The sequence below is a fragment of the Pieris rapae genome, chromosome 11 (assembly GCF_905147795.1).
Source record: "Pieris rapae chromosome 11, ilPieRapa1.1, whole genome shotgun sequence".
In the NCBI taxonomy this organism is placed as follows: Eukaryota; Metazoa; Arthropoda; class Insecta; order Lepidoptera; family Pieridae; genus Pieris; species Pieris rapae.
Genome location: NC_059519.1, coordinates 10109199 through 10132966, shown reverse-complemented (window position 1 = coordinate 10132966; position 23768 = coordinate 10109199). Strand labels below are relative to the sequence as shown.

Here is a 23768-nt window from a genome sequence, read left to right as displayed (position 1 = left end):
AAGTGATTAAATTATTTATTTCAAGTTGTTACTCTTGTGAAGTAAATGTTTTGCCAAAAACTGTTTATTGTAGTTCAAAGGTATCTCATTAGGTTAGCGTGGCGCGGGTTACGTGTGAGGGGTGAAACGTAGGCCGCAGGCGTGCGCGCGCATTTATTGACGCGCCGCCATCTTAGTGGACAAGCGGGGTGGCGAGCGAAAATTAATCAAATTAATTTTCATTGTTGCGTTATGTAATTAAATTATGACGAATTTCAATTGCTCCCGGTTGCTGCCGTAACGAGAATTTCATTCTGTATTATATCTAAGCATACGATAATATTAGCAGCGCTAATTCCGTTAGAATTTATCTTGACATAATATAAGTACCTAATTATTATTACATATTAAATAATTATAAGAATAATGGAATTCTTCACGAATACAACAGAAAAATGTTATTCATTAATGGGCTGATTAAAAAAACAATTTAAAAAAAAGCATTGTTAAATTATCAAATACGTAATCCGTTGTTTTGCTTGTGTTTTTTTATGTATTTGTAAAAGATAGTTGGTAATGATGATATAGGTTTATACATATAAACTATATCCGACAAGCAAATGTATACTGTCGTCCAATTGTCACTTCCAGAACCTGTCAATAAAGTACATAAATCTAAGAAACAAAATACCGACTCACTGGCAAACCTGGGGTCATTCGAGGCGGGGTACCAACTGGCTCCACGCATATCTCCATAATGGGGCAGGTCAGCTGGGGCACATCCGTAACCCTGGACTGGGGCACCGCCGTATAACGGCACAGCATAGGGATTAGCCGCCATCCCACAAGAGGCCCCCGGGCCGAGAGGAGAGTTTATACTGCTCCCGGACGAATTGGACCTGAAATAGGAGGCGTGGTTAGTTTTTGACCTTTGCTACATCACATTTAGGTATTAGAAATTTGTGAATAACTAATTACTTATGTTTTTAGCCCATGGGCTTAGCTATGATACCCTTCAATACCAGAATAAAGATCTAGAAAAACCATCGGTATAAACCTGTAAAAGGAAGGTTTTGTAAGGATGACAAAAAAGTTGTTTTGGTCAATTTTGTAAAAAACTAATCTTGAGATGTCCGATTAAAATAAATTATCTATTTATATATATACCTATTTATTTGTGCAGGTATGGTGAATATAGGAATGTAAAATATCACGCGTTTCAATTTAAAGTTTCAAATAAACTTAAAAAACTAAACTTCATTCATTTAAAATAGCAATAGCCGTTAACTTTCCGATTTAACACAAAATGCCACCCGAAGTCACGGCGCCAACACGTCACAGAACAAAACCCCGGATTATCTGCCTAATCTCTATTTACACAATTTAATCTCCCGTTAGATGCTACCCCAACCCAACCCATCAATTCAAACAACTCTAAACTCTATCTATTAAAACCTTCATGGTTATATGGGGTGTCAAATTGACAAATTAGATTTTGACAAGATAAATTAAGCGGGAAACGGGAAAATTGTTTAGGTAACGGCGTGTCACAATGTTGTTCTGTATGTATTTACCAATGGATGCTTAATTATATAGTAAGAACAGTATAGAATTATTTAAATTGTAGATGATGTAAAAATTTAAATAACAAAACGTGGGTTTTTATTGTCACTTCAGCGTTAATTTACATAAAAGGACTATGCCATCAAAAACATTCTAAAAAAAAACCAAATCTCACAACGCAGTTCTACCGTAACAAAAGAGATCTATGTTATACCAAGTCGGCTTTTTATTAGGTCCCTACTTAAGAGACCTTCTGTCTTAAGTTATTACGTATACCTAACAACATCTTATACTGATTCTTTTGATATTACAAATCATTTGTTTTTAGTAGAAGTATATGATTGACTTCTAAGTTAAAGAGATCTGAACTGATCTTGATTCGGCAGACTCACTCCCGTACCATCACATCAATAATTTCTTATATAGCACAATGCTTTAAAATACCTACCTACTACAAATAAAACGTAAAATTCCATAAATGTTATTAATTTTACAAGGTATCTAAGTCTTTTGTTAATTTTATGACTAGGCTTTAAGTAAATTCGTTTTAAAACAGATCCTGTACAGCTACGTTAAAAATATACAAATTTAATTTTTTTCTCTATTTGCCAAGATGTAAATAGTCATTTGCCAAATAGTCAGGCGTGAGTCTGTCACTTAGTTTGTTTGCCCACTCGTGCGCACTTCACGTCATTTAAAATGCAAAATACAGTACACGAATCGTCACAAGAATAATAAAGTAGGCAATGTTTGACACTGCTCACTTGGCTTGGTACGTTTTAAGAATATTAAATCGTAGGCAGAACTTATTTTACCAAGACATAACAACAATCACAAGACTAACTCAATTTGAGTGGTTTGGTAGGTGTATTACCTTTATTTCTAATAAAATAAATCAGTGGCCTCAGATTTTCTATCTGTGTTATGGTCATTTGTCAATCTAATAGGCGAGTGGGTGATCAGCCTCCTGTGTCCAACACACACCGACTTTTTTGGTCTAAGGGAAGCCGGTGGTTTCCTGACGACGCTTCCCTTTACCGTTCGAGTGATTGTTAAATAAAAGAAAGTCTGTTGGTGCACAGAATCGAACCAATGATTTGTTTTACATACCGTAATTTTAATATAATTATTCAAGTATTAGTTTACGTAGGTCCTAAAAATGCCAGAGGACTTAACAATTTATAGGAACCGGGAAGATTCCTATATTATATTATATTATATAGTATTATATACCAACATAAACATACAATTGAATTTAAAATATTAGATGTAGATATATAAGAATATTGGTAGTAGGTAGGAGTAGTGTTATTAAAAACACAATTATACAGAGATAATATGGGCAGAGGTATTTTATAAATAACTTATTAAAGATTTCTAAAACTTTTTATAGAAAGTAATAAAGTAAAAAAGTTAGTCTAAGTGTAAATAAAATTTACAAGTTTTACTAAAAAAAACAATTACTTATGTTTGAAAATAATATTCGAAAAACAACGCGAAAAAACCGAATAAGTATTTTCTATAATTTATAAATAAATACACTAGCACCCAATTTGTCAAATTAATTGCATATATTTATATTTAGGTAAATGAACGTAAAAATTACATTGTTAAACTAAATTAAATGTCCCCGCTTACAATTTGTTCCCTATAATAAAGTACACTTGAATTAACGATGCATATTTAATTAATTAAACATCACTTCCATCTAATTAAGCCGTTCATAAAGAAATAATAATAAAATTGGTAATACACTGCAATGTTTATCATTTGTCAACATTAAAATAGTAGCCCAATTTAAAATTACTAGAGCAACACGACGCGCGAATTTAACCCAAAGCTCTCAAAATAAATAAAAAAATCCGCAACGCCAGACGTAGTAAAGCGAAGAATAAAATTGGAAAAACTATTTATGATTAACCGCGACCGTTAGGAATTGAAAATTCCGTAGATACGTACATAAAACTCATTTGTTAGCATTTAGGTGGCGCAGTTCCCTAAGGGGCAGGCTCGAACCTCCGCCACAGCATCTACACCGCTAATATTGTTTACATCCTCGAGTGGCATTCGTCGAGAAACGCGAGTCCATATACCGACACATCGTTGACCTCACACGATCACGTCACTTGACCGATCACAACATACCTGCACAAACAAACGTCACCGAACTATATCCTTCGACTAGGCGCGCTCGAGTGCCCTCGAGACCTTCGGCCACTCGAAAAATCGGGAGGGTCCCCCGCCAGATCGATGCACGCACCTGTACGGCGACGGCGGGTTGTTGGCCAGCTCCAGTTTGCGGTACTCTTCGATGGGCGACAGGATGTCCGTCACCGAGAAAGGGGTCGAATGCTGCAGCTGCAACTGCGACAGGTTCTGCTGCAGCAGCGCCGACTTGGGCGATAGGCTCATCGCCAGCTCGGCGGCGCTCAGCTCCGGCAGCGCCTCCGCCGGACACGGCGAATAGCCGCCGCCCTCCGCGGACATCCGATCGACACTCGACGCCACTCGACGGCTCAGCCTCTAGTGGCTCTCGGGGCGAGAGTGGCGTCGGAGCCCGCCGCGCCCGCCGAGCCCGTCCCGCCCCGCGCCGGCCCCGCCCTGCGCTCCGCCCGACGCGCTCATTGGTCGGCCCCGCCCGCCGCCCGCTGCCGAGACGCCAGTCGGCCCGCGGCCGCGCGTCTGGCGCCCGCGACGCCCCGCGCGCACATTACCGCCGTTAGCTAACTTTTACTTTGACAATCATGGAAATTATGGCTCATGTAGCCAATTAACCCATCTAGGCAGCCACCATTGTGATAACAGAAAGTTAGGCCGTGATTCTATTGTAAAAACACAGTGTAATTATCGTTATCTACAACTTTAGTGTCTGCTGCGACCTCATATCTATATGTGATACAATAATTACTTATGTTGTAACCTACCCTAAGTCATTTAAAAGTTTGAATTGTTATTGTAACAGTTATACCTACTTAGTATTGGTAGATACCTCCCGATGTGTCTTAAAAGCTCTGAAACTGAAAATGTTTAATATATTAATATAAAAGTATTACTATTCAATAAACTTTTGAGCTCTAATTGGAGCTTAGGAGCAGTAAAAGAACAAAAAATGTTACTCATAATACTCTATAGGTATTTAGTACATTTATCAAATAAGCTATAGACACATTCAGATATCAGCTAGATAACACTGTCTCTGATTTCCAAGACTACTTATAAAACTGCTTGCACGAAATTAAACGCCAGATCATTTTATACCTATGTCTAGAAGGCGCCTTTTCATTGGTACCTAAAGAAGTTAATAGTTTTTTGTCCATTAGTCTTGTAGGTATAATGTAGAGTTCTCGTTGCTAATTGTTGGCAAGCTGATTAGCCTAGTAGCTGTTCAATGTATGTGATTTTTGGTTTTCTCTGAAAAACAAGAATCTCACAATTCTTCAACTACAATTCAGATTGAACTCGGAAGTCTTGGGCGGCGGTATCACGTAACATCAGGTGAGCCTCCTGCCCGTTTTCCCCCAGTTCTATAAAAAAATGTGAAATTATGTAATTTTTAAGTGCCTCCGTCTGGCTATACTGACGGGACGTAATGACGATTTAGATAATCGCCACACTTATAAAGATTAATAAGCAAAATGTTACAACCTTTGCTCATATACCCAGCATAGTAAAGTATTGACCGCATTTACCATGGAGAATATTCAGAGGAGTTGTTTGGACTAATACCTGCAGCTGAGTTTCATCATCGGATGTCGAGGCAGATTAAAAGTACCTACCATCTGTATCACCACGACCTCCGTCGTTCCACAATTGAGCGTCTCTTAAGGAACTGGCTGCCCACTGAAGTAGGTTTATATTTACTTTGCCTGCAAATGGACAGAAATCTCACCTAATGTTAAATGATATGGACGTGGACAAGGCCATGAATAGTCACAATGCCTTAAGGCTCGCAAGTGCGCAGCTGCCCTTCTCAAGTCAAGAATTTGACGATCTTCTAGAGATTTTAAGTGGAATTGGTTTGGAAATACTTCAGTGGATAACTGATAATAGTGGTGGTGCGCGGCAAAAACTGCCTTAAAATCGCTCAGTTGTGGAACGGTAGACGTGGAGGTGATACAGATGGTATTTTATATTCTGTCTTGACGATCGATGATGCAACTCAGCAGCAGATATTAGTCCGTTCAATAAAAACATATACATATATACATGAATTATCTAAGAATAGGTTTTGCAGCCGTCGGGCAATATTGCACAGATTTTTAATCTACTGTACATTACCTAAATATTATGAAACTCAGAGTAAGGGAATAAGAGAAGAAATTAAGTAAGTAGTGCTTTCAACAAACCAGTCATAATTGCTAAGAACTAAGCTCAAATATTCCATCAAAGTCCTTCGTCCCAGACTGGCTACATTACTGGATGCCTCTTCTGTTACTTTGTAGTATTTTCGGTATCTAAATAGTAGCGTTATAATCAGTGGCGTTACAACCTTTTAAGATCTGAGCCTCACATTTCAGTATCTGTTTTAAGATCGTTCTAATAGGCAAGTAGATTAGCCTTAGTCCATTAGTGCACAGCCGGGGATCGAACCTACGACCTCAGGGGAGGCGACGTGAGAGTCGCACGCTGAAGTGACTAGGAAAATCCTGCTGAAATTGTCAGTATACCTATGTATATATTATTTTGAATAATTATTCACAGACTAATTAATGTGTGCTAATCGCAATTACATTACTACTTCTGTTCCTGTACCTTTTTTGTTATGTCAACGACACTTTTATGTCATTATATATTATCAACAGATATCTCATTGAGGCTTAATTTATATAAATATACTAGCAGACTCGGCCAAGCGTTGCTGTGGCTAAGGTTTTTGTTAGGTATATTATATATTAGTAAACTTTTCAAGGGAAACGGTAGGAGAACTTTTGTGACAGTTAGATAGATTATGTGAAACGTTAACTTTTAACACAGCGCCATCTGCTAGAATTGTATATATAAATAATAAACAAATATTTGCAATAAAAGAATATTGCGGGTATAAATTGAGATGTTAGTTATCCATCTTTTAAGTTAGATCAAACTGCACACGGTGTGCAAATTTGATTGATATCGGTTCGGTAGTTTAGGAGTCCATAGCGGACAAACAACATGACACGTAATTTATATAAATGAAGATGTTATTTTATACAATGAAGAGAGGCGTATCAAATAAGAATTATATATAACCAATGTTCAAAGAACGGTTCGGTTGCCTTCGCTACACAATCTTATACTAAAATAATAAGTCCTGTGTAGATACCTCGTTAAGATGTATCCTTACCAAGGAGATAGGCACACAATTGTCAATCGTCAGGATTTGGAGAAATTATATTAGTTTGGGAATAAAGAGTAGTTAGACTGATACTAATACCTAGGCTCACAATAGTTAAATAGTAAGTAAGTAGTAAATCTAAGTTAATTTTTTTATAGAACATTCTAAATTTACATTTTGATATTAATACGCACAATTATTTAGGTGTGGGCCTCAGATTTATGTACCTGAGCTCCGTATTTTTTAACAGACAAAAAGGTTTAATCAGCCTTCTGTGCCTGACACACACCGTCGACTGTTTTGGGTGTAAGGTTGGTATCACCGTGTACCTATACGAATGTTAAATGCGCACCTAGAAAGTCCATTGGTGCACAGCTTATTGAATACATGACTCCAGGGCTTCAATTATATATAATTAAACACTGCTCAGAATTTAATTTTATATCACACACTGTTTTATTGTTTTTTTTTAATGACTCCTTAATGTTTAATATTCTACGGTTTCCATATTTGTGAATTGTAAATATGTGAGTAACATGTACATACTAACAATACAATAAAAGACCTGTTGTTAATTTTATTCACATATAATTACTTAACTAATGTATACAAATATTGTAATTTCTATTTTAAACGAAACTACCTTTTGGAAGGGGTAACTAGAATCATCTTTATATTTTATTTAACGTTCAAAAGTATGGTGGTCTAATTGAAATAAATGATTTGATTTATATAAAATGTTTTTAATTATTGTTGATTTACGTTTTATCAGCGAATTGTAAACTCTTTCGAATCATAATTATACCTAAGTTATTTTTTTCTATTTAGACGAGACAGACACTTTGAAATTCGTTTCTCCTTTAGTTTGAATAATTAAATGTTTTCGCTTATTTTTTTAACTCGTGTTTGTTTGCCTGTAAGTAGTCACATTAAACATTGTATTTTATTTTTCTTGTATCAATGTACATAGTGTGCCGAGCGTTAACAAGCTTTTATGAATAAGTAAATCTAATTTTAAGCAGATTAAGACGCGTTAAATAAAATTTGTAAAACCATAATGATTTTTTGCCTAATTAACATTAATTAGATACTCCATCAAGGCTGGATTTAGAGGTCTGGAGGCCTCGGTGATATTAGTTGTTTATACTACGTCTTTGCGTGTAGTTCTCACGAGTACGTAAGTGCGTGCTCCTATTTCACCATGCCTCCTGCTGATAGAGGACAAATCTTTGTTTTTAATCTTTTTTTATTTTTTTATTCTTTATTACTCAATATGTCATATGGAACATGGTGTAGTGGTTGCAGCTCCTTACAAGCATTGTGTAAAAAAAACTTGGCGATTAAAAAGAGTGGCGGAGAGTTTATTGCCAGTTCTTCTCTTCCGTTCTACGCCCTTGATTTGAGAACTGGCAGTAAATGTAAAATTAAATTCATTTAATTTTTTTTTGACGTTCATAAGTGTACATTGTTACCTACATGAATAAATAAATTTTGAATTTGAATTTGAATTCGGGGCAAGAAAGGAGTGGAGGCCCGCCAGGCCCCAAATTATTTTCCAAATAATGTTCAATCAATCAAATATATTGTACAACCAAGTAGATTCGTTAAGTATTTACAAATTTATAAATAAATCGCTAAGAAAAGTTATTTACTAGTTATAATTTAAAACATTTCTCTTGTGGGGCCCCTTTTTTGTGGAGGCCCCAAAGGCCCCGGTCGCCGTCAAATCCAGCCCTGAAATCCACTAGGCTGTTCTGGAATTTTCTTCAACCAATTAACAAACCATGTATTCACATTGTAAAGTCACAGTATTGTTCTGAAAAGTTGAAAACCAAGATTGTTAATATGATTCCTTAAACATTTGTGTACAAATATAGATAATGTTTTGTAACAACTATTAATAAACAGGAAGAAAGTATATGTGTTTTATTTATCAACCCATCGTGATAACTCCAACTATAAAAACATTACAGCTTAGCCAATTTTAAAGCTTTTAAATCTGTTAAACGTGGGCTGACACATTTTTAGGCTAACATTTTATAAATTCTCACAAACTAATTACGACAATTGTCAAATATTCTATCCTACACAATTGTCTTTTAAAGCTGGGGCTAACTAATAATCATATTTACTTAATACGAGTAGCGCCATCTATGTATCAGCCTAAAAACTTATCAACCCGCCGATTAATTACATATCTTAAAGCAATACTTTTTAAATAAATCTTCGCTTTGCCAGTACTTCATCAAACTACGGGTGAAGACTTGTAGCTGGCGGTGCACTTTGTGCCTACAAAGCGTTAAAAAATATTTACAAATACATATGTCAACCATGTATTTATCACCTATCCTTTATGGTTTAAAATCCGACTGCAGGATTATTGCGGTCATCTGTTATTTTGTAATTTTTATTTAAATTATTTCTAATTGATCATTGGGAAAAGATTTCGTTCACTTGTTTATTGAATAAAATCTCGTTTACATCACGACAAATTACATAAAGCTTTTAATAAATCACTTTTGCCGCTGCGTATGTGGCCGCACAACTTCGTAGCCAGGTTTAAACAGATATAATTTTCATACATTTATAAGTTTATAAAGTACAATTATCAATTACATATCAAAATGAAGGTATATTTTTCTATTAATTAACATATATGGGTGCCTAATTAAATCTGGCCGTAAATAAAGGGTTTCTGGCTGGTAAAGATGATAAATATTTAAGGTAAAGTGAAAGAGAGTTAACGCGTAACATCATTTGTCAGACGAGGATAGCGATTGCTGACTATGTGACGCTTTAATAAATACTCCAAAAAATATGTCTTCTTTTGAAAATTACAAATTTAAAACAACGCGTACTATTAGGTTTTGTCAGAGGGCCGTCGCCGAGCTACGCACATTTCACATAACTAAGGAGCAGTGGAGTCACCGGGAAGTACCTCTTGTCAAACAGGCCCCAACTACGTCTTTACTTGCACCTGTGCACTTGAACTCCACGTATCAAAAGACTTTTAAAATTATTACATACTATGCTGTTAAATATGACCACTATATTTTTTTAACCTAGTACCTATAATTGTTTCATACATTTTGAATTGATCAGCATTAACGAATTAAATAAATAATAGGCCCCACATACAAGCCCTGAGGTACACCAAAGAAAGCAAAAGATTATTCAAAAACCGCCTTTACATTTTACGATACCTTTTAAAATCTTGTTATCTATATCTTGTAACAAGTTAATGGTCAACTTTGTTGATCGTCTTGCTGAAATCATATAAATAACATCAGTTTTGATTATTTCAGATGACTGCATTCGGCTGCAGGAAGACATTGACCGAGTGGTTAATTGGAGCATGAGAAATAGATTGGAGTTTAATTTGGCAAAATGCAAAGTGATATCTTTTTCAAGGGCACGGTTAATCACTCGGTACAATTATACCATTAGTGGGCTAACGTTGGCTCAAGTCTCAGAGGTCAAGGATTTGGGAGTTTATTTTGATACGAATCTTGGTTTCGCGCGACATGTAGAGATGGTATGCAAAAAGGCCTACAGAAATCTGGGGTTCGTATTAAGAACAGCTTGTGGCTTTGAGAACATCGGTGCGATCAAAATCTTATACAACGCGCTAGTGAGAAGTCACTTGGAGTGCAACGCAATGGTGTGGGCCCCATACGAGGCTAAATACAGTCTCATGTTAGAGCGAGTACAAAATAAATTCACTCGCTACCTCTACAAGAGACTGTATGGAGTGTATCCCTTGTATCCGCTTATGTACCCGACCCTGTTTGTTCTAGGTATGGTGGGATACGACCAGCTAGGCCTCAGAAGAGAGCTAGCTGTGTCAGTTTATTTATTTAAGATTCTTACGGGTAGGGTGCATAATCCGGGTATAATGGAGAGGCTGGGTCTACGGGTATCAAATAGAAACATGAGACTTACGTCTAAACTTTTGGATGTACCGCGCGCACATTCCAACTTGATTAGCAAAGCGCCACTCACGCGGGCAATACGGATAGTGAACAGAGTTGCTATTGAGGTGGACCTATTTGTTTGTACACTGGCTGAGTTCACAAAAGTTGCTAGCTATATTGTTAGTTATGGATAGATAGATTTAGGAATACAAGTTTAATTTTTTAATGTTTTTATCTAGAATAGTTGGTGTGGGATTTTGGAATTCTATCGTATTAGTAATTACTGTTAAGATAGAAAAATGTAGTGATAAATAAATAAATAAATAAGTTTTTTGACCACCTTCATCACAAAGATTTGTTATTGTGGTTTAAGTTGTTTTAAAGCTGCTGTCCCTGATTCGAAATGACTAAATGTATTCAGAGATGATACTAAATATTCTTCAGACGGGGAAGTTATTATGGCATCATTCGAAAGAGAATCATTTTAAAATCTGAAAGAGAAATTGTCCATAAAGACAATGCAAACGTAACATTTAAGAACATTTTCTCAAGTAAAGCTTTGTCAACCTTTGAATTTCCAAGAGACGAAATTTTAATTTCATATTGACATCTTGTCTTAATGCTTGGTGGAGTCTAGTTTGTCCAAAGGATTCTTAGTATCAGTAATAATTCTATAGAGATCTACCTAAATATAACCAATAATCTAAATCACGATTTACAATTAGTGTAAAACATAAAATTTGTTTGATTTTGAGCACGAGTTGATATAATTTGCGTTCAGGTATTTCCGTTCAAGAATTTTGGGTTACCAAAAATTATAATACAACAATTTAATCAGAAAGATAAGATAAAAATACATTTTTTATTTTTACTTTGTGAATTGTTTAATATAAATTTGTAAAATTGTCTTATTTGATCAAAACTTATCCTGGGAGCAGCATGTCAAAGAAGTTAGCCGCAAATTGTAGGGTGCCTCTAGTATCCTCCGACCTCTCAGTAATTTCCTTCCCTTTAGTACTAAAACCTCACTGGCACAATCTCTCCTCCTGCCTTTACTGGACTACGCCGATTCTTGCTCCTCCGATATGAGCGAGGAATTGCTAAACAAACTGGATCGTCTCCAAAACTTCTGTATCCGATTTATTTTCGGTCTAAGAAAGTATGATCATATCTCTGCGTTCCGTAAGCGGCTAGGTTGGTTACCCATTCGACAGCGACGTGATGCTCATGTTCTCCATCTCCTATATTCCATCCTGTTCAATCCTAAAACTCCTTCTTATCTCAAAAATGATTTCAAATTTTTGGGTTCACGTAACTATAGTTTACGCTCTTTCGAAAACTATATCCTTGAAATCCCATCTCATAACTTCTCTTTTCTTGGCGATTCCTTTAAGGTTTCAGCAGTTCGGCTATGGAATTCACCTCCCGTCACTATTCGCTTAGCTCCTTCTCTATCTTCCTTTAAATTTCTGCTGTATTAACATTACCTGTCCACGTCATATCACTAACTACTAACTGACGTGAGACCGATCTTGAATTAGATTGTCATGATTCATGTGCACTGTTTACTCTTTGTTTTGTTATAGTAACTTGTATCAGTTTAGTTTATTTTTATTTCTTTTTGTTTCTGTTAAGTATGTTTTTTTTTGTTTTCCCTTTTCTATTTTTGCACTTCTTGCCTACCTTATCTAATATACTCATAGTGGTTTTTTCCTTTACTCACAGTGGTTGTCTGGAAGAAATCGCTCTAAAGCGATAAGGCCGCCAGTTGCTTGTCATTAAATTATGTTTAATATTTTCCTTTTATGTAATGCAACGAAGTGTTAATAAATAAATAAATAAATATATGAAGTCATTTTCATTTTTTTCATTGGTCAATAACGTCATCTACCCTTTGGTTTTTCTGTATTTGAAACTAATATGAAATGGAAACAAGACTAGCGTCCAGCGGTATTTATAGCAATGTGATAACTATCCAGTAGATGTCATGATGACTAATATAAATATGTATATGTATTGATTAATTTTATTCTACTAATTCAGCTTGGTTTTTCCAATAATGTATTCTTTTTCGTATTTATTGACTCAAATGGATTTATTAAAACTGCATTTGACAAACACGGCTGAATAGCTTATTTAACAAAATAATGGGAGATTTTTTTGGTAGCATTATGCAATGGTGCTTGCATGTTGCAACACTCGTGTCAACATCTGTCATAGGGAAAAAGGAGCTGTCAACTAGCAACATTCTCGCTGTCTTCGATTCAGCAAGTATGTAAATGTCATTTTTTTATTTAATTTTAATACATTTAATTAAATCGGTACTGTGATAACGACTTATAAGCAATTTGTATATTAATCAGAGGCTTAGATCTCATTTACGCGATGTTGCAAAGGTTCGGTTATAACCTAATCGTTTGCGTAACGTAACATTGGATGGTTCCCGATGGTCAAGAAGACGATGGTTCTGAGCACGGAGTGGGCGCAAGTTGAAGTGGTTGAGCTCACGAACGATGGAAACGGACTGGGCTTCAATTTAGTTGGTGGAAGAAGCACTGGTGTTGTTATAAAGTATGTGTTGCCGGGTGGTATCGCGGACAAGGATGGACGTCTTCAGAGCGGTGATCATGTACTGCAAGTGGGATCTGTAAACTTGCGAGGTTTTACATCAGAACAGGTGGCTGCTGTATTACGTCAGGCTGGACCTACTGTCCGCTTGCTAGTTGCAAGACCTGCGGACCCAGCTGCAGCCTTACAAGCTGCTCCATTTGGCACCGCACTTGTTCCTACAAAATTGCTTGCTGACCCGGAGCTCTTAGACCGCCATCTTATTGAAACTGGATATAGTGCTGTATACGATCTTTCACAGTGTTATGGAGAATACATTAATGGACAAAATGGCGATATTGAAAGTGTAGTAGCTGCCGTTAGCGTTATTGGTGATAATCCACAACAAATACCTGTTCATCCTATCATAGCTGACTCTGTATCTCCTACAATTACTATTACAGTCCCAGTAGAACTACCAGTTTTACCAGAAGTTGAAACAATTCACGTGGATCTTAATAAAAATGTCTATGGATTGGGAATAACTGTTGCAGGGTATGTTTGTGAAAAAGAAGAACTATCTGGAATATTTGTTAAAAGCATAATTGAAGGTAGTAGTGCTGAGCAGAGTGGTAAGATTAAAATCAATGATAGAATTATTGAAGTGGATGGTGTCACTTTGACTGATAAGAGTAACCCTCAGGCTGTTGATATATTGAGGAATACAGGGATATCTGTACATCTTGTTTTAGAGAGGTATCTACGAGGCCCTAAATTTGAACACCTACAACTTGCAATTTTTAATGAAGAACGGCCAGCTTCCCCGTCCCCATCAGCCGCAACCCTAACTTGGTTTCCAGTGCCTTCCCAAGTTGATAATAGTGTTACTGAAATAGAGCCTGAACCTGAATCTAATACAACAATTGATTCTAGTGTTTTAGAGGTTGCAGATGATATTAAGGAGCCCACACAAGAAGAACTTGATAAAAGACTAGATGAAATACTTAGTGTTGATACTGAAGAAATTAAACAGAGATGGGAGTCTGAAATAGGCCCAGATAAAGAGATATTCATTGCTGAAGTTAATAAACTTTCTGGACTAGGAATAAGTCTTGAAGGCACAGTTGATGTTGAAGGAGGTTTAGAAGTCCGCCCACACCATTACATTCGATCTGTTCTACCCGAAGGTCCCGTTGGACAACAAGGAACATTTATAGCTGGAGACGAATTACTTGAAGCTAATCAATATAGGTTGCATGGTCTAACACACACGGAAGTTGTCAATATACTAAAACAACTTCCAAGCCGTGTGCGCTTAGTTTGTGCACGAAGCAGCATAGACAGTGGTCCTAGGCCAGTAGTAAACTTGTCGCAAGACAGAGAAGGTTTTGAGGCTAGGAAAATTATATCTGGAAGCTTAAATAACTTAACAACTCTTGTAAAAGCTCAATCCGACTCATCAATACATACTTCTAGTACTGCTACATTGACAAATCCAACAGAATCAAAAAAGTCCAAATCTCTTGAGTGTGTGTCTGGCCTAGCAATGTGGCAAAGTAAAGAAGATATAGTAGAATTGGTGAAAGGGGATCAAGGCCTAGGTTTCTCAATTCTTGATTACCAAGACCCTATTGACCCTAACGGAACTGTTATTGTTGTTAGAAGCTTGGTTCCTGGAGGGGTTGCTGAGAAAAATGGTCAAATTTCACCTGGTGATAGAGTAATTTCTGTGAATGGTGGTACAATTAAAAATGCTACTCTAGACCAAGCTGTACAAGCTTTAAAAGGCGCACCGAGAGGTGTAGTACGTGTTGGAATAGCTAGACCTCTGCCCTCACACGAAACTTCAAAGTCAAAGAGCACCACAAACCTAACTGAAAATTCCAGTTAATCTCATAAATTCTACTGTGTTAGAACTAGTCAAAAAAATATCTATTTTACGCTTAGCTAGTTTTTTATCAAGCGTTTAGAACGTGATTAGGGGGCAGTTACGTTGGTCTCACTAGGGCCCATTTAAATTATTTTCTACTACCTAGGGAATTAGGAATGCTCAAAATTGATATATCAATTCGAGCCTTACACTTGTAATACAATAATAACCTACGCTTTATTAGGTAATAAAATATTTAGATCACATCCTTTTGTAATGCACAATTTTAATGCTTATACTTATTTTCACTTGTAGGTAAGTTTTATGTACAAAACAGATTAATTTACTAATAATGTTATCTTTGTGAAACTAAAGTTTTAATTTAGTTATAAAAATGTTTGTTTGTAAAATAAATTATACAATAGATACCGAAGTAAAGTAACAAATGTACAAACATGGTTTTCTACACTTAAACAAATTTAGTTTCACATGCCTTGTTAATTTCCTAAATATGTTTTGACATGACATTAGCGATTAGATGTGTGGAACTGTGTCTGTACTATTATTAAAACACCAAGTTTATTTAAGATTAGTTATAGAACTTAGCATCTTATAGACCTCTTTGGTACTTAAGAGAGGTATATTTATCCCAATTAAAATAAACAGGGACTTTTCTCTTACAAATGTTTAGTAATACATTTTTTATTTCATATCTATTATTTTTGCATGTATTTTAGTTAATTAGGTTCAATATACCTCTTGTACCGTAGATTTATCACTAGTACCAATTTTGTAGGCATTAATTAACCTAAGGGAGCAATTATGAAATAACTTGTTTTTTAAATTTAAATGAAGAAATCAAAATTATCATAGGTATTTAATGATTAGGCCTACATTTTGAAATTCTCAGTCCGATAAAAGTAATGTGAACAATGATCGGGCATCATGAATTTATAAAAGTTTTACAGATAATACTGCTTAATGAAACATAAATCTTGTTAAAAGAAATCTTCCATGTTAAACTGAATTCTTGCCATAGCATATGATTATAGACTAAATAGAATATAGAAGATGGACCCTTATGTAAATAGAGTTAACTCATAATTTCCTTTGTATTTAATACTCATTTTCTTATAGACATGTTTCGCATAAAACGACAATATTACCTACTGTTAATATTAATTTAAAATCTTTTATTAAATCCTTTTAATAAACAGCTTTAATTAGATCTTATATAATTTATTGTTAGTTTTCACACAATTATTGTTTATTATGAAAATGTAAGTTTTTTCGATAGTTTTTGCAATAAGATTTAAGAATCTCATTAATTCAGTAAAAATTATTTGATTTTTTTATATAAGTTTTGTACTTTTAACACATTGAATTTCATTTATACATGGAACACTTTTTCTATTACATATATACAGTATCGAAATTAACTTCGTAAAGTATTATTTTAAATATTGGTGCACATATATATGGCGAGGCACATGTGATATCTATATTATGCATGTAAAATATTTATATAAAAAGTAGGGTGTAAGACGAACCTTGTGCATTTATTTAAGATATATAATGTCACTTCAGTATTAGGTATCTATGTTATCAATAGTGTTACAATTTAAAAAATATATAATTTATACATATTAATAAAATGAAAACATTTGTATTAATAAGTTTTTTAATATATCTATAATATCTATATATCTATAAAAATTTTAACTATTTTTCGTTAAACGGTAAAAGGGTGAACGAATACGCATAAATGAATGTACATGTCACAACTAACTAACTAACAATTGTTAACGTAAATCTGAATATAAAATGTAAAAGATTTTTGGTGTATTATTTCCTTTTAGTACCCATTATCATTTGAACTGGCAAAACATTCATTAATTTCGTGAAGAGTTTTCATAAATTTTTTTACTTATAAATAAAAATATGTTAAGTTAGTTTTTAGTTGGTTAGACAACTAACAAATACAGATCGGAACGCATTGAAACAATTTTCATTTCATTATATATTGATATATGACTAGGGTTCGACCGCACGACTCAGGTCAGCTAATCTATAAATAAGTTTCGCCGATATTCGTGATTAGGCTAACATCGATTTAGTAATGATGTTTTTTGAACTAACGAACTTTGCCTTAAGCAGGATTAACAAACTGTCTTATATTTATTAGATTTCTGTATGTGGAAACATATGAAGGTAAGACCTATTAAAATTAAGATTGATTCGTAAAATTCAATATTTATTTATTCATGTAGGTAACAATGTACACTTATGAACGTCAACAAAAAGAAATATTAAATGAATTTAATTTTACATTTACTGCCAGTTCTTAAATCAAGGGCGTAGAACGGAAGAGAAGAACTGGCAATAAACTCTCCGCCACTCTTTTTAATCGCCTAGTTTTTTTTTACACTATGTTTGTAAGGAGCTGCAACCACTACACCATGTTCCATATGACATATTGAGTAATAAAGAATAATAAAATAAATTAAAAACAAAGATTTGTCCTCTATCAGCAGGAGGCATGGTGAAATAGGAGCACGCACTTACATACTCGTGAGAACAACACGCAAATACGTAGTATAAACAACTAATATCACCGCATACACGAATTCAAGTACGACCAGTCACCACAAGTAGCACCCGTTCATGAGTATGACGCATGGCCAGCCATCGGCCCCCTCGCCATATAAATATGTCTCTAAGCAATTAAATTGTTTCAGGAGAATGTGGGTTCCCAATTTACCGATCACAGTCATTACGGGCGTAGCAGCCACCGCAGGCGCTGTTAGTTTGTTTAAGTAAGTATTAATAAACTGAATTTAATATCGACTTTAGTTTACACGATTACCTCTATTTTTTATAGAACAGGGCAGAACGTCGACGATTCGCCATTCAAATGAAAATATCTATGGCATAAGGAAATATATTATGGAAACCAATCCTAAATGAAACTAAATTTGGGCTTAAATCCGTTAATAAATCTTTATTGAAACTGTATTGTATATTAAATAACTGTTGGTACTTTTCTTCCTACTAGAAAAATATAAAGGATAAAAAAAGTTTTAGAGTTAGAGCAGTTGGCCTAGTGGCAGCTACAGCGACTCTCATCCCTCAGTTCAGGAGTTCGATTCCCGGCTGTATACCAATGGACATTCTTTCTATAATGCGCGCACTTAAAAATCGCTCGAACGGTGAAGGAAAAGAGTCGTCGTGAGGACGTAGGGCGGTCGGAGCACGTTGGCTTAGACCTAAAAAGTCGATGGCGTTTGTCAGGCACAGCATGTGATCACCTACCCTCTAATAGATTGACAAATGATCATGAAACAGATACAATCTGAGGTCCAGACCTAAAAAGATTTTAGCGCTACTGATTCTATTATTTTATTTGTTAAAAATTTTATTAATTTCAGAGACATGTACAGTGGACCTGCGTACGAAAAACAAGCATCCGCGGAAGGGAAGACGATTATAATAACTGGCGCCAATGATGGGATAGGAAGAGAAGCTACTTGGGAATTTGCTAAGAGAGGCGCTAAGGTTCGCACTTTAATTAAACGAATGTAATACAAGGTGGTAGAAGAAGTATACGTAGTTAGTATAATCTGATATGATGCATGAATTGAATATATATAATAATTAATTAAGAAAATTAATTTAATAAAGCAAAATATTTTTTATATGAAATACTAGCTGACCTGGCAAACGTTATTACGCCGTATTGCTGATATATAACAAAAATAGGGGTTGTTTATATTTTTTAATGCTGTTAATCATAAAAAATAATAATCTAAAAATAAAAAAAATAGATGTTGTCCAATCTCAGACATAACCAATATGCACACAAAATTTCATAAGAATCGGTCAACCCGTTTCGGAGGAGTTTAACTATAAACACCGCGACACGAGAATTGTATATATTAGATATATCACAGTGAAATGCACATTGTGTTATTATTGCATTGTAAGCGTTAATTTTTTTAATACGTCATGTCATTACTAAGACATCAAGGGACATTACGATCTGCCTGAACTTAAGATTAATAAGTAATTTAAAACCACTTAAAACTATATTTAACATAAGAAATTGTCCAATACACTAGTTACACGCTGTTGTTATCTATTTTTTCACTCACTGTGCACTAACACTAATTCACTAGTTCAAATCATGAGTGGAATAGGAAAGGAATTAAAAAAAATACATTTGACAATTAAGAGATGGACGAGATGAATCAGCAATAACTCTGTATCTTTATAAAAAGGTGACAGAAATCCCAATACAACCATTTTATATTTAATTGCAATAAAAATGACATTTTAAAACTCGTAGAAAGAGATATAAAAAATGTCTGCAATTCTTTTCTCTTTATGCTTTCAGGTGTTCATGGCTTGTCGCGACATGTCTCGTTGTGAAGCAGTGCGCAAAGAAATTGTACTAGAGACTGGCAACAAATACGTTTACTGCCGACCCTGTGATCTCGCTGATAACAATTCCATCAGGAACTTCGTTGAACGGTTGGTATATTTTTTTTCATCATCGGACGTGGATGCAGAATACCACCCGTGTCACCTCGACCTCCGTAATTCCACAACTGAGCGTTGCTTCTTCAAGGGAAAAGCGTATCAAACCGCATACAAATCAATCAATCGATCAACCAAAACATTTACTCCAATTAGACCACCCAAAGGTGTCATTTTTAAATGTTAAATAAAATATAAAGATGACTCTTGTTGTCCAAATGGTACTTTCATGTGGAGAAGAAAGGGAAAGCACACTTACTTCTTTTAAAATAGGATTTTCAATATTTTTTAGTTAAATAATTATATGTGAAGACAATGTACTCCCAGAATAAAACTACTATACAGGTCAATTATTATATTGTTAGTATGTATTGTGAAAATTAGATCAGGAACCAATTTGATTTTATCAAGGCTCTATGATCGTCCCATGGAGCAGGATCAGCATGTATCCAAGCATTTTTATCTTGAATATAATCTTCATATTTTATTCATGTGTATTACCACAATCACATAAGTGAAACATTTTTAGGTTTAAATCAGAAGAACCCCATGTTCACGTATTGATAAATAACGCAGCGGTGATGGAGCCACCGCAGGGTATCACCAAAGATGGCTTCGAGACGCAATTAGGTGTTAATCATTTGGGACACTTTCTTCTCACACATTTACTTATTGACACACTTAAGGTAATTTTTTTATAAATATTTTAAGTATTTCCGAACCAATTTGACTTAGGCTCCTTCAAAAAAAGATCGTACCCATTCTTAAAAGGCCGACAACGCACTCGCGAGCGCTCTGGCATTGAGTGTCCATGGGCGGCGGTATCGCTTATCATCAGGTGAGCCTCCTGCCCGTTTGCCCTCTATTCTATATAAAAAAAATCTAGTACTTAAGACTCAGCCATAACACACAAAATAATCATACTAATAATAAAACAAAAAAAATTATGTATGTAATGTGTGTGTTGTGATTGTAACTGGGCCTGACTCAGCATTCTTGTGTGGAGCAGACATGTTCCATAGCGCTGGTTATTCCGCCAGAGACTACTTCAGCAGTATTAACTTGGTAGTGGCGTGTGATTCTCAACCTCTAAGGTTCTATTACTATTTGTATGACGCAATTACGAAAATAATTATTGGAGAACGATGCCAGTTACTCCCAAGGAAAACGTATTGTATTTGTAAGACGCTAGCTAAACCTCTGGTCATACTCATTTTGACCCTAGCTGTGATATTTATATTTATAAATTACTAGCTCATGTACTGAAATTGATTTATTTACAGGAATCAACACCCAGCAGAGTAATTACAGTGACGTGTAGCGCATACAGCCGCGGAGATATCAATAAAGAAGACTTGAATTTTAGCAAGAACTACGACGCCCGCGCAGCCTACAATCAGAGCAAATTAGCTAATGTACTGTTCTCTAGGGAGCTTGGAAGACGGATGCTAGGTTGTTATACTTTCTTAGCTCTTTCTTATTTAAATAAATCTCTTTACAGAGCGAAGAGTATAAATTCTAATCGTTAAAAATATTGACTTTATTAGCTTCTTGTTTAAATCATTTAATTAAATTAGGATGCCGCAAAGCACATGAAATGTCTTTATGTATTTTTAATTGTCTACGAAATACTAACGTATTTCAGTAGTTGTAGACAAAAAAAAACATTTGTGCAATTCACACATGGTAGAAACCTTCAAAAACAAATATAAATTAATCATTTTCCACTATCTAAATGTGTGTGTTCTTTAAAAACAGTATATTTTAATTATACATTTTAATTTATAAGTTTAATATAAATCTTTAATTTGACAAAAACTAAAACAACGAAAGTTTGAAATTCGATCAAAAAAAAAGCGGCAGTAAATAGAGGCTGTATAATGCCTCCTATCTCATTTTCTCCCACGTTAAATCATATGATGAATTGATGTTTCTGTCTCTCTTTACCGCTGCATCCGTTTTGAAATCACGACGATTCGAAAGTTTATCTATCTCATTTTCTCCCACGTTAAATCATATGAATTAATGTTTCTGTCTCTTTTTACTGTCGCTTTTTCGTTGCATCCGGTTTGAAATCACAACGATTCTAAAGAAGTTTCACTTCAAAAATTTTTTTTCAATTGGCTAGAAGATTTGGACTGATTGAATTACAAATCTTTAAAAATGTTAATTGTTTAAATTGTTGTTAATTTCGTTTTATATACACGGCGAACTTTTCTTGACAAATACGTTAATAATTCAGAAACGTGACAATGAATCCCGTATGTCAAAATAATTCTCGTTTCTATATTGTAGCTTATGTTAGCAGGTTAACTAAATTTATTTTCGAGAGAAATTTATTTCAGAGTCGGATATCGCCGTGTTAGCGGTTGACCCAGGCCTAACCGATACAGACTTGACCCGAAACCTCCCCATGAGTAAGAGTTTGACCCGCTTTATCATTTATCCTCTATTTTGGCCCATCATGAAGAAACCTCGAGTTGGTGCACAAACCATTCTTCATGCTGCACTGGAGCCAAAGTTGCAAAACTGCAAGGGCGATTATTTTGTGTAAGTATTATTGATGTCTCAGTATTTTAGTTCAGCACCATCTAGTGGCAGTATTTGGAAGTGCATGCAATTGTCTTTGATTTGAAGAGAAATTTTGGTTTCATAGTTGGGGTATTTGAGTTTAAAAAAAGATAAGTTTTTAGCTTTTGTATTTTAGGACTTTATTTAAAGTAAATTATTAAAAAACTGCCCTATTTATATACAATTATGAATGAATTATTAGTAACGGCTATATAATAAGTGTTGTTATCCCTTTGCTATTATTATACCCTAAAATATTTTTTTTGCAGTGACATGAAGCCTGGAAAGTTAACAGAAAAAGCCGAAGATTACGAGACAGCAATTTGGTTGTGGAAAGTTAGCGAGAAATGGACAAAAGCTTACCACCACAAGGCTGTGTTACAAAAAGCTTTTGCCGCTTAAAGAGCTTTAAACGTTAGTATTAAATACAACTGAGCATTTATGGAATACATTTAGTGTCAAAAAAATATGGCGCTGACAATATTTGGAAATTTTGGTTTTTAGTGAAAAATTCGGCAGGTCCATAATGGTTCTCTTCAGAAGTAGTACATATTATCAGGAAACTATTTCAAAACCGAACCCAGTTCATAGGTTTAATTGTAGAGTTAACTAATTCTTCAGAAGCCTTTGAAGTACTAATCGTTCATAATTTCGATCCAAAACCAGAGACAAGATTGTTTTAAAATGTTCAGTTAACCCTGCATTTGTATGGTTTTTAAGATATCTTAGGGTAGTTTTTAGTGAAATAAAATGATAAGACTATATACTTGTTTTATTCTACTTAAAACTTCGTAAGATTGACCTGTGGTAGTACAAGAAAACATCATGATCATCCTTCCTCCATAGGATTTGGGCTTCCTAAATGGTGTATGAAAGTCCAATTACTGGCCGGATCGAAGGTCATTTGCGTGACACAGATTTACCTTGTACTATGAAGTTATTTCATTCTCTACCTCTCAACAATTCTAGAGCTGCCAAGAGCAATTTGATTCTTTAGCTCCTGATCGGATACCACTATTAATGCGAAACTTTCCGCCACTCTTTTCAATCGCCAAGTTTTTAATACAAATTGTTTGAACTGGAGCAAGTAAATCCCAAGGATTAGGATCATTTAAGTATTCGTCACATCTAAAAGGCTTTATTAATTAATTTACTTTTAACAAGGGCTTTGAATTTATTTAGTGACAGTTCTCCAATTTCGCTTGGGAGTTTGTTGTACAAACGAATACAATTTCCTTGAAGAGTTTAAATACGAACACATGGAACATGTGTAAAACAGCTATATATATATATACCAGCTGTTTACTTTCTGTATAGATAACCTAGATACCGTCTGCAGCGCCATCTGCCGGTAACATCTGATTTGTAAACCTAAACCATCCAGGGCGCCATCCAAACGCAAACAAAAAAAATCAAGTCGGTCCGTTTAAGAGGAGCTCAGTGACATACACACGTACAGTAGAATCACATAAAT

The 23768-nt window shown here is 35.0% G+C and overlaps 2 protein-coding genes across 3 annotated transcripts in view; one reads left to right on the top strand and one right to left on the bottom strand.

Moving 5' to 3' along the window:
* Positions 1–4067, bottom strand: part of LOC110994651 (thyroid transcription factor 1-like) — a 32222-nt gene extending 28155 nt beyond the window's left edge. The window contains exons 1-2 of the mRNA XM_022261446.2: positions 3803–4067; positions 679–878 (exon numbers count right to left, since the gene is read on the bottom strand). Of these exons, the coding sequence (XP_022117138.1) occupies positions 679–878; positions 3803–4029 (427 nt within the window). The 5' untranslated portion in view covers positions 4030–4067. The remainder of the gene's footprint in view (positions 1–678; positions 879–3802) is intronic.
* An 8885-nt stretch (positions 4068–12952) lies between these two features.
* LOC110994566 (retinol dehydrogenase 13) lies at positions 12953–23056 on the top strand. Of its 2 annotated transcripts, none has more exons than XM_022261272.2 (8): positions 12953–13041; positions 17926–18003; positions 18616–18742; positions 19581–19717; positions 20253–20409; positions 21007–21175; positions 22069–22273; positions 22564–23056. In XM_022261272.2, the coding sequence occupies exons 2-8, from the start codon at positions 17930–17932 to the stop codon at positions 22694–22696; spliced, it is 1002 nt and encodes a 333-aa protein (XP_022116964.1). In that variant the 5' UTR covers positions 12953–13041; positions 17926–17929; the 3' UTR covers positions 22697–23056. The 2 variants fall into 2 exon arrangements, with proteins under 2 accessions (XP_022116964.1, XP_045486002.1); XM_045630046.1 differs by lacking the exon at positions 12953–13041 and adding an exon at positions 13059–13291 and having other exon boundaries at positions 17930–18003.
* Positions 23057–23768: the final 712 nt, after the last annotated feature.

What these genes read in the sequence shown, in the direction of transcription:
- LOC110994566 (XM_045630046.1), top strand. Translation starts at nt 13,217, where the DNA reads ATGGTCAAGAAGACGATGGTTCTGAGCACGGAGTGGGCGCAAGTTGAA. An exon ending in ATCAGGAACTTCGTTGAACG is followed by an intron (nt 19,718 to 20,252) that starts GTTGGTATATTT and finishes AAACATTTTTAG; the next exon opens with GTTTAAATCAGAAGAACCCC. An exon ending in TGCAAGGGCGATTATTTTGT is followed by an intron (nt 22,274 to 22,563) that starts GTAAGTATTATT and finishes TTTTTTTTGCAG; the next exon opens with TGACATGAAGCCTGGAAAGT.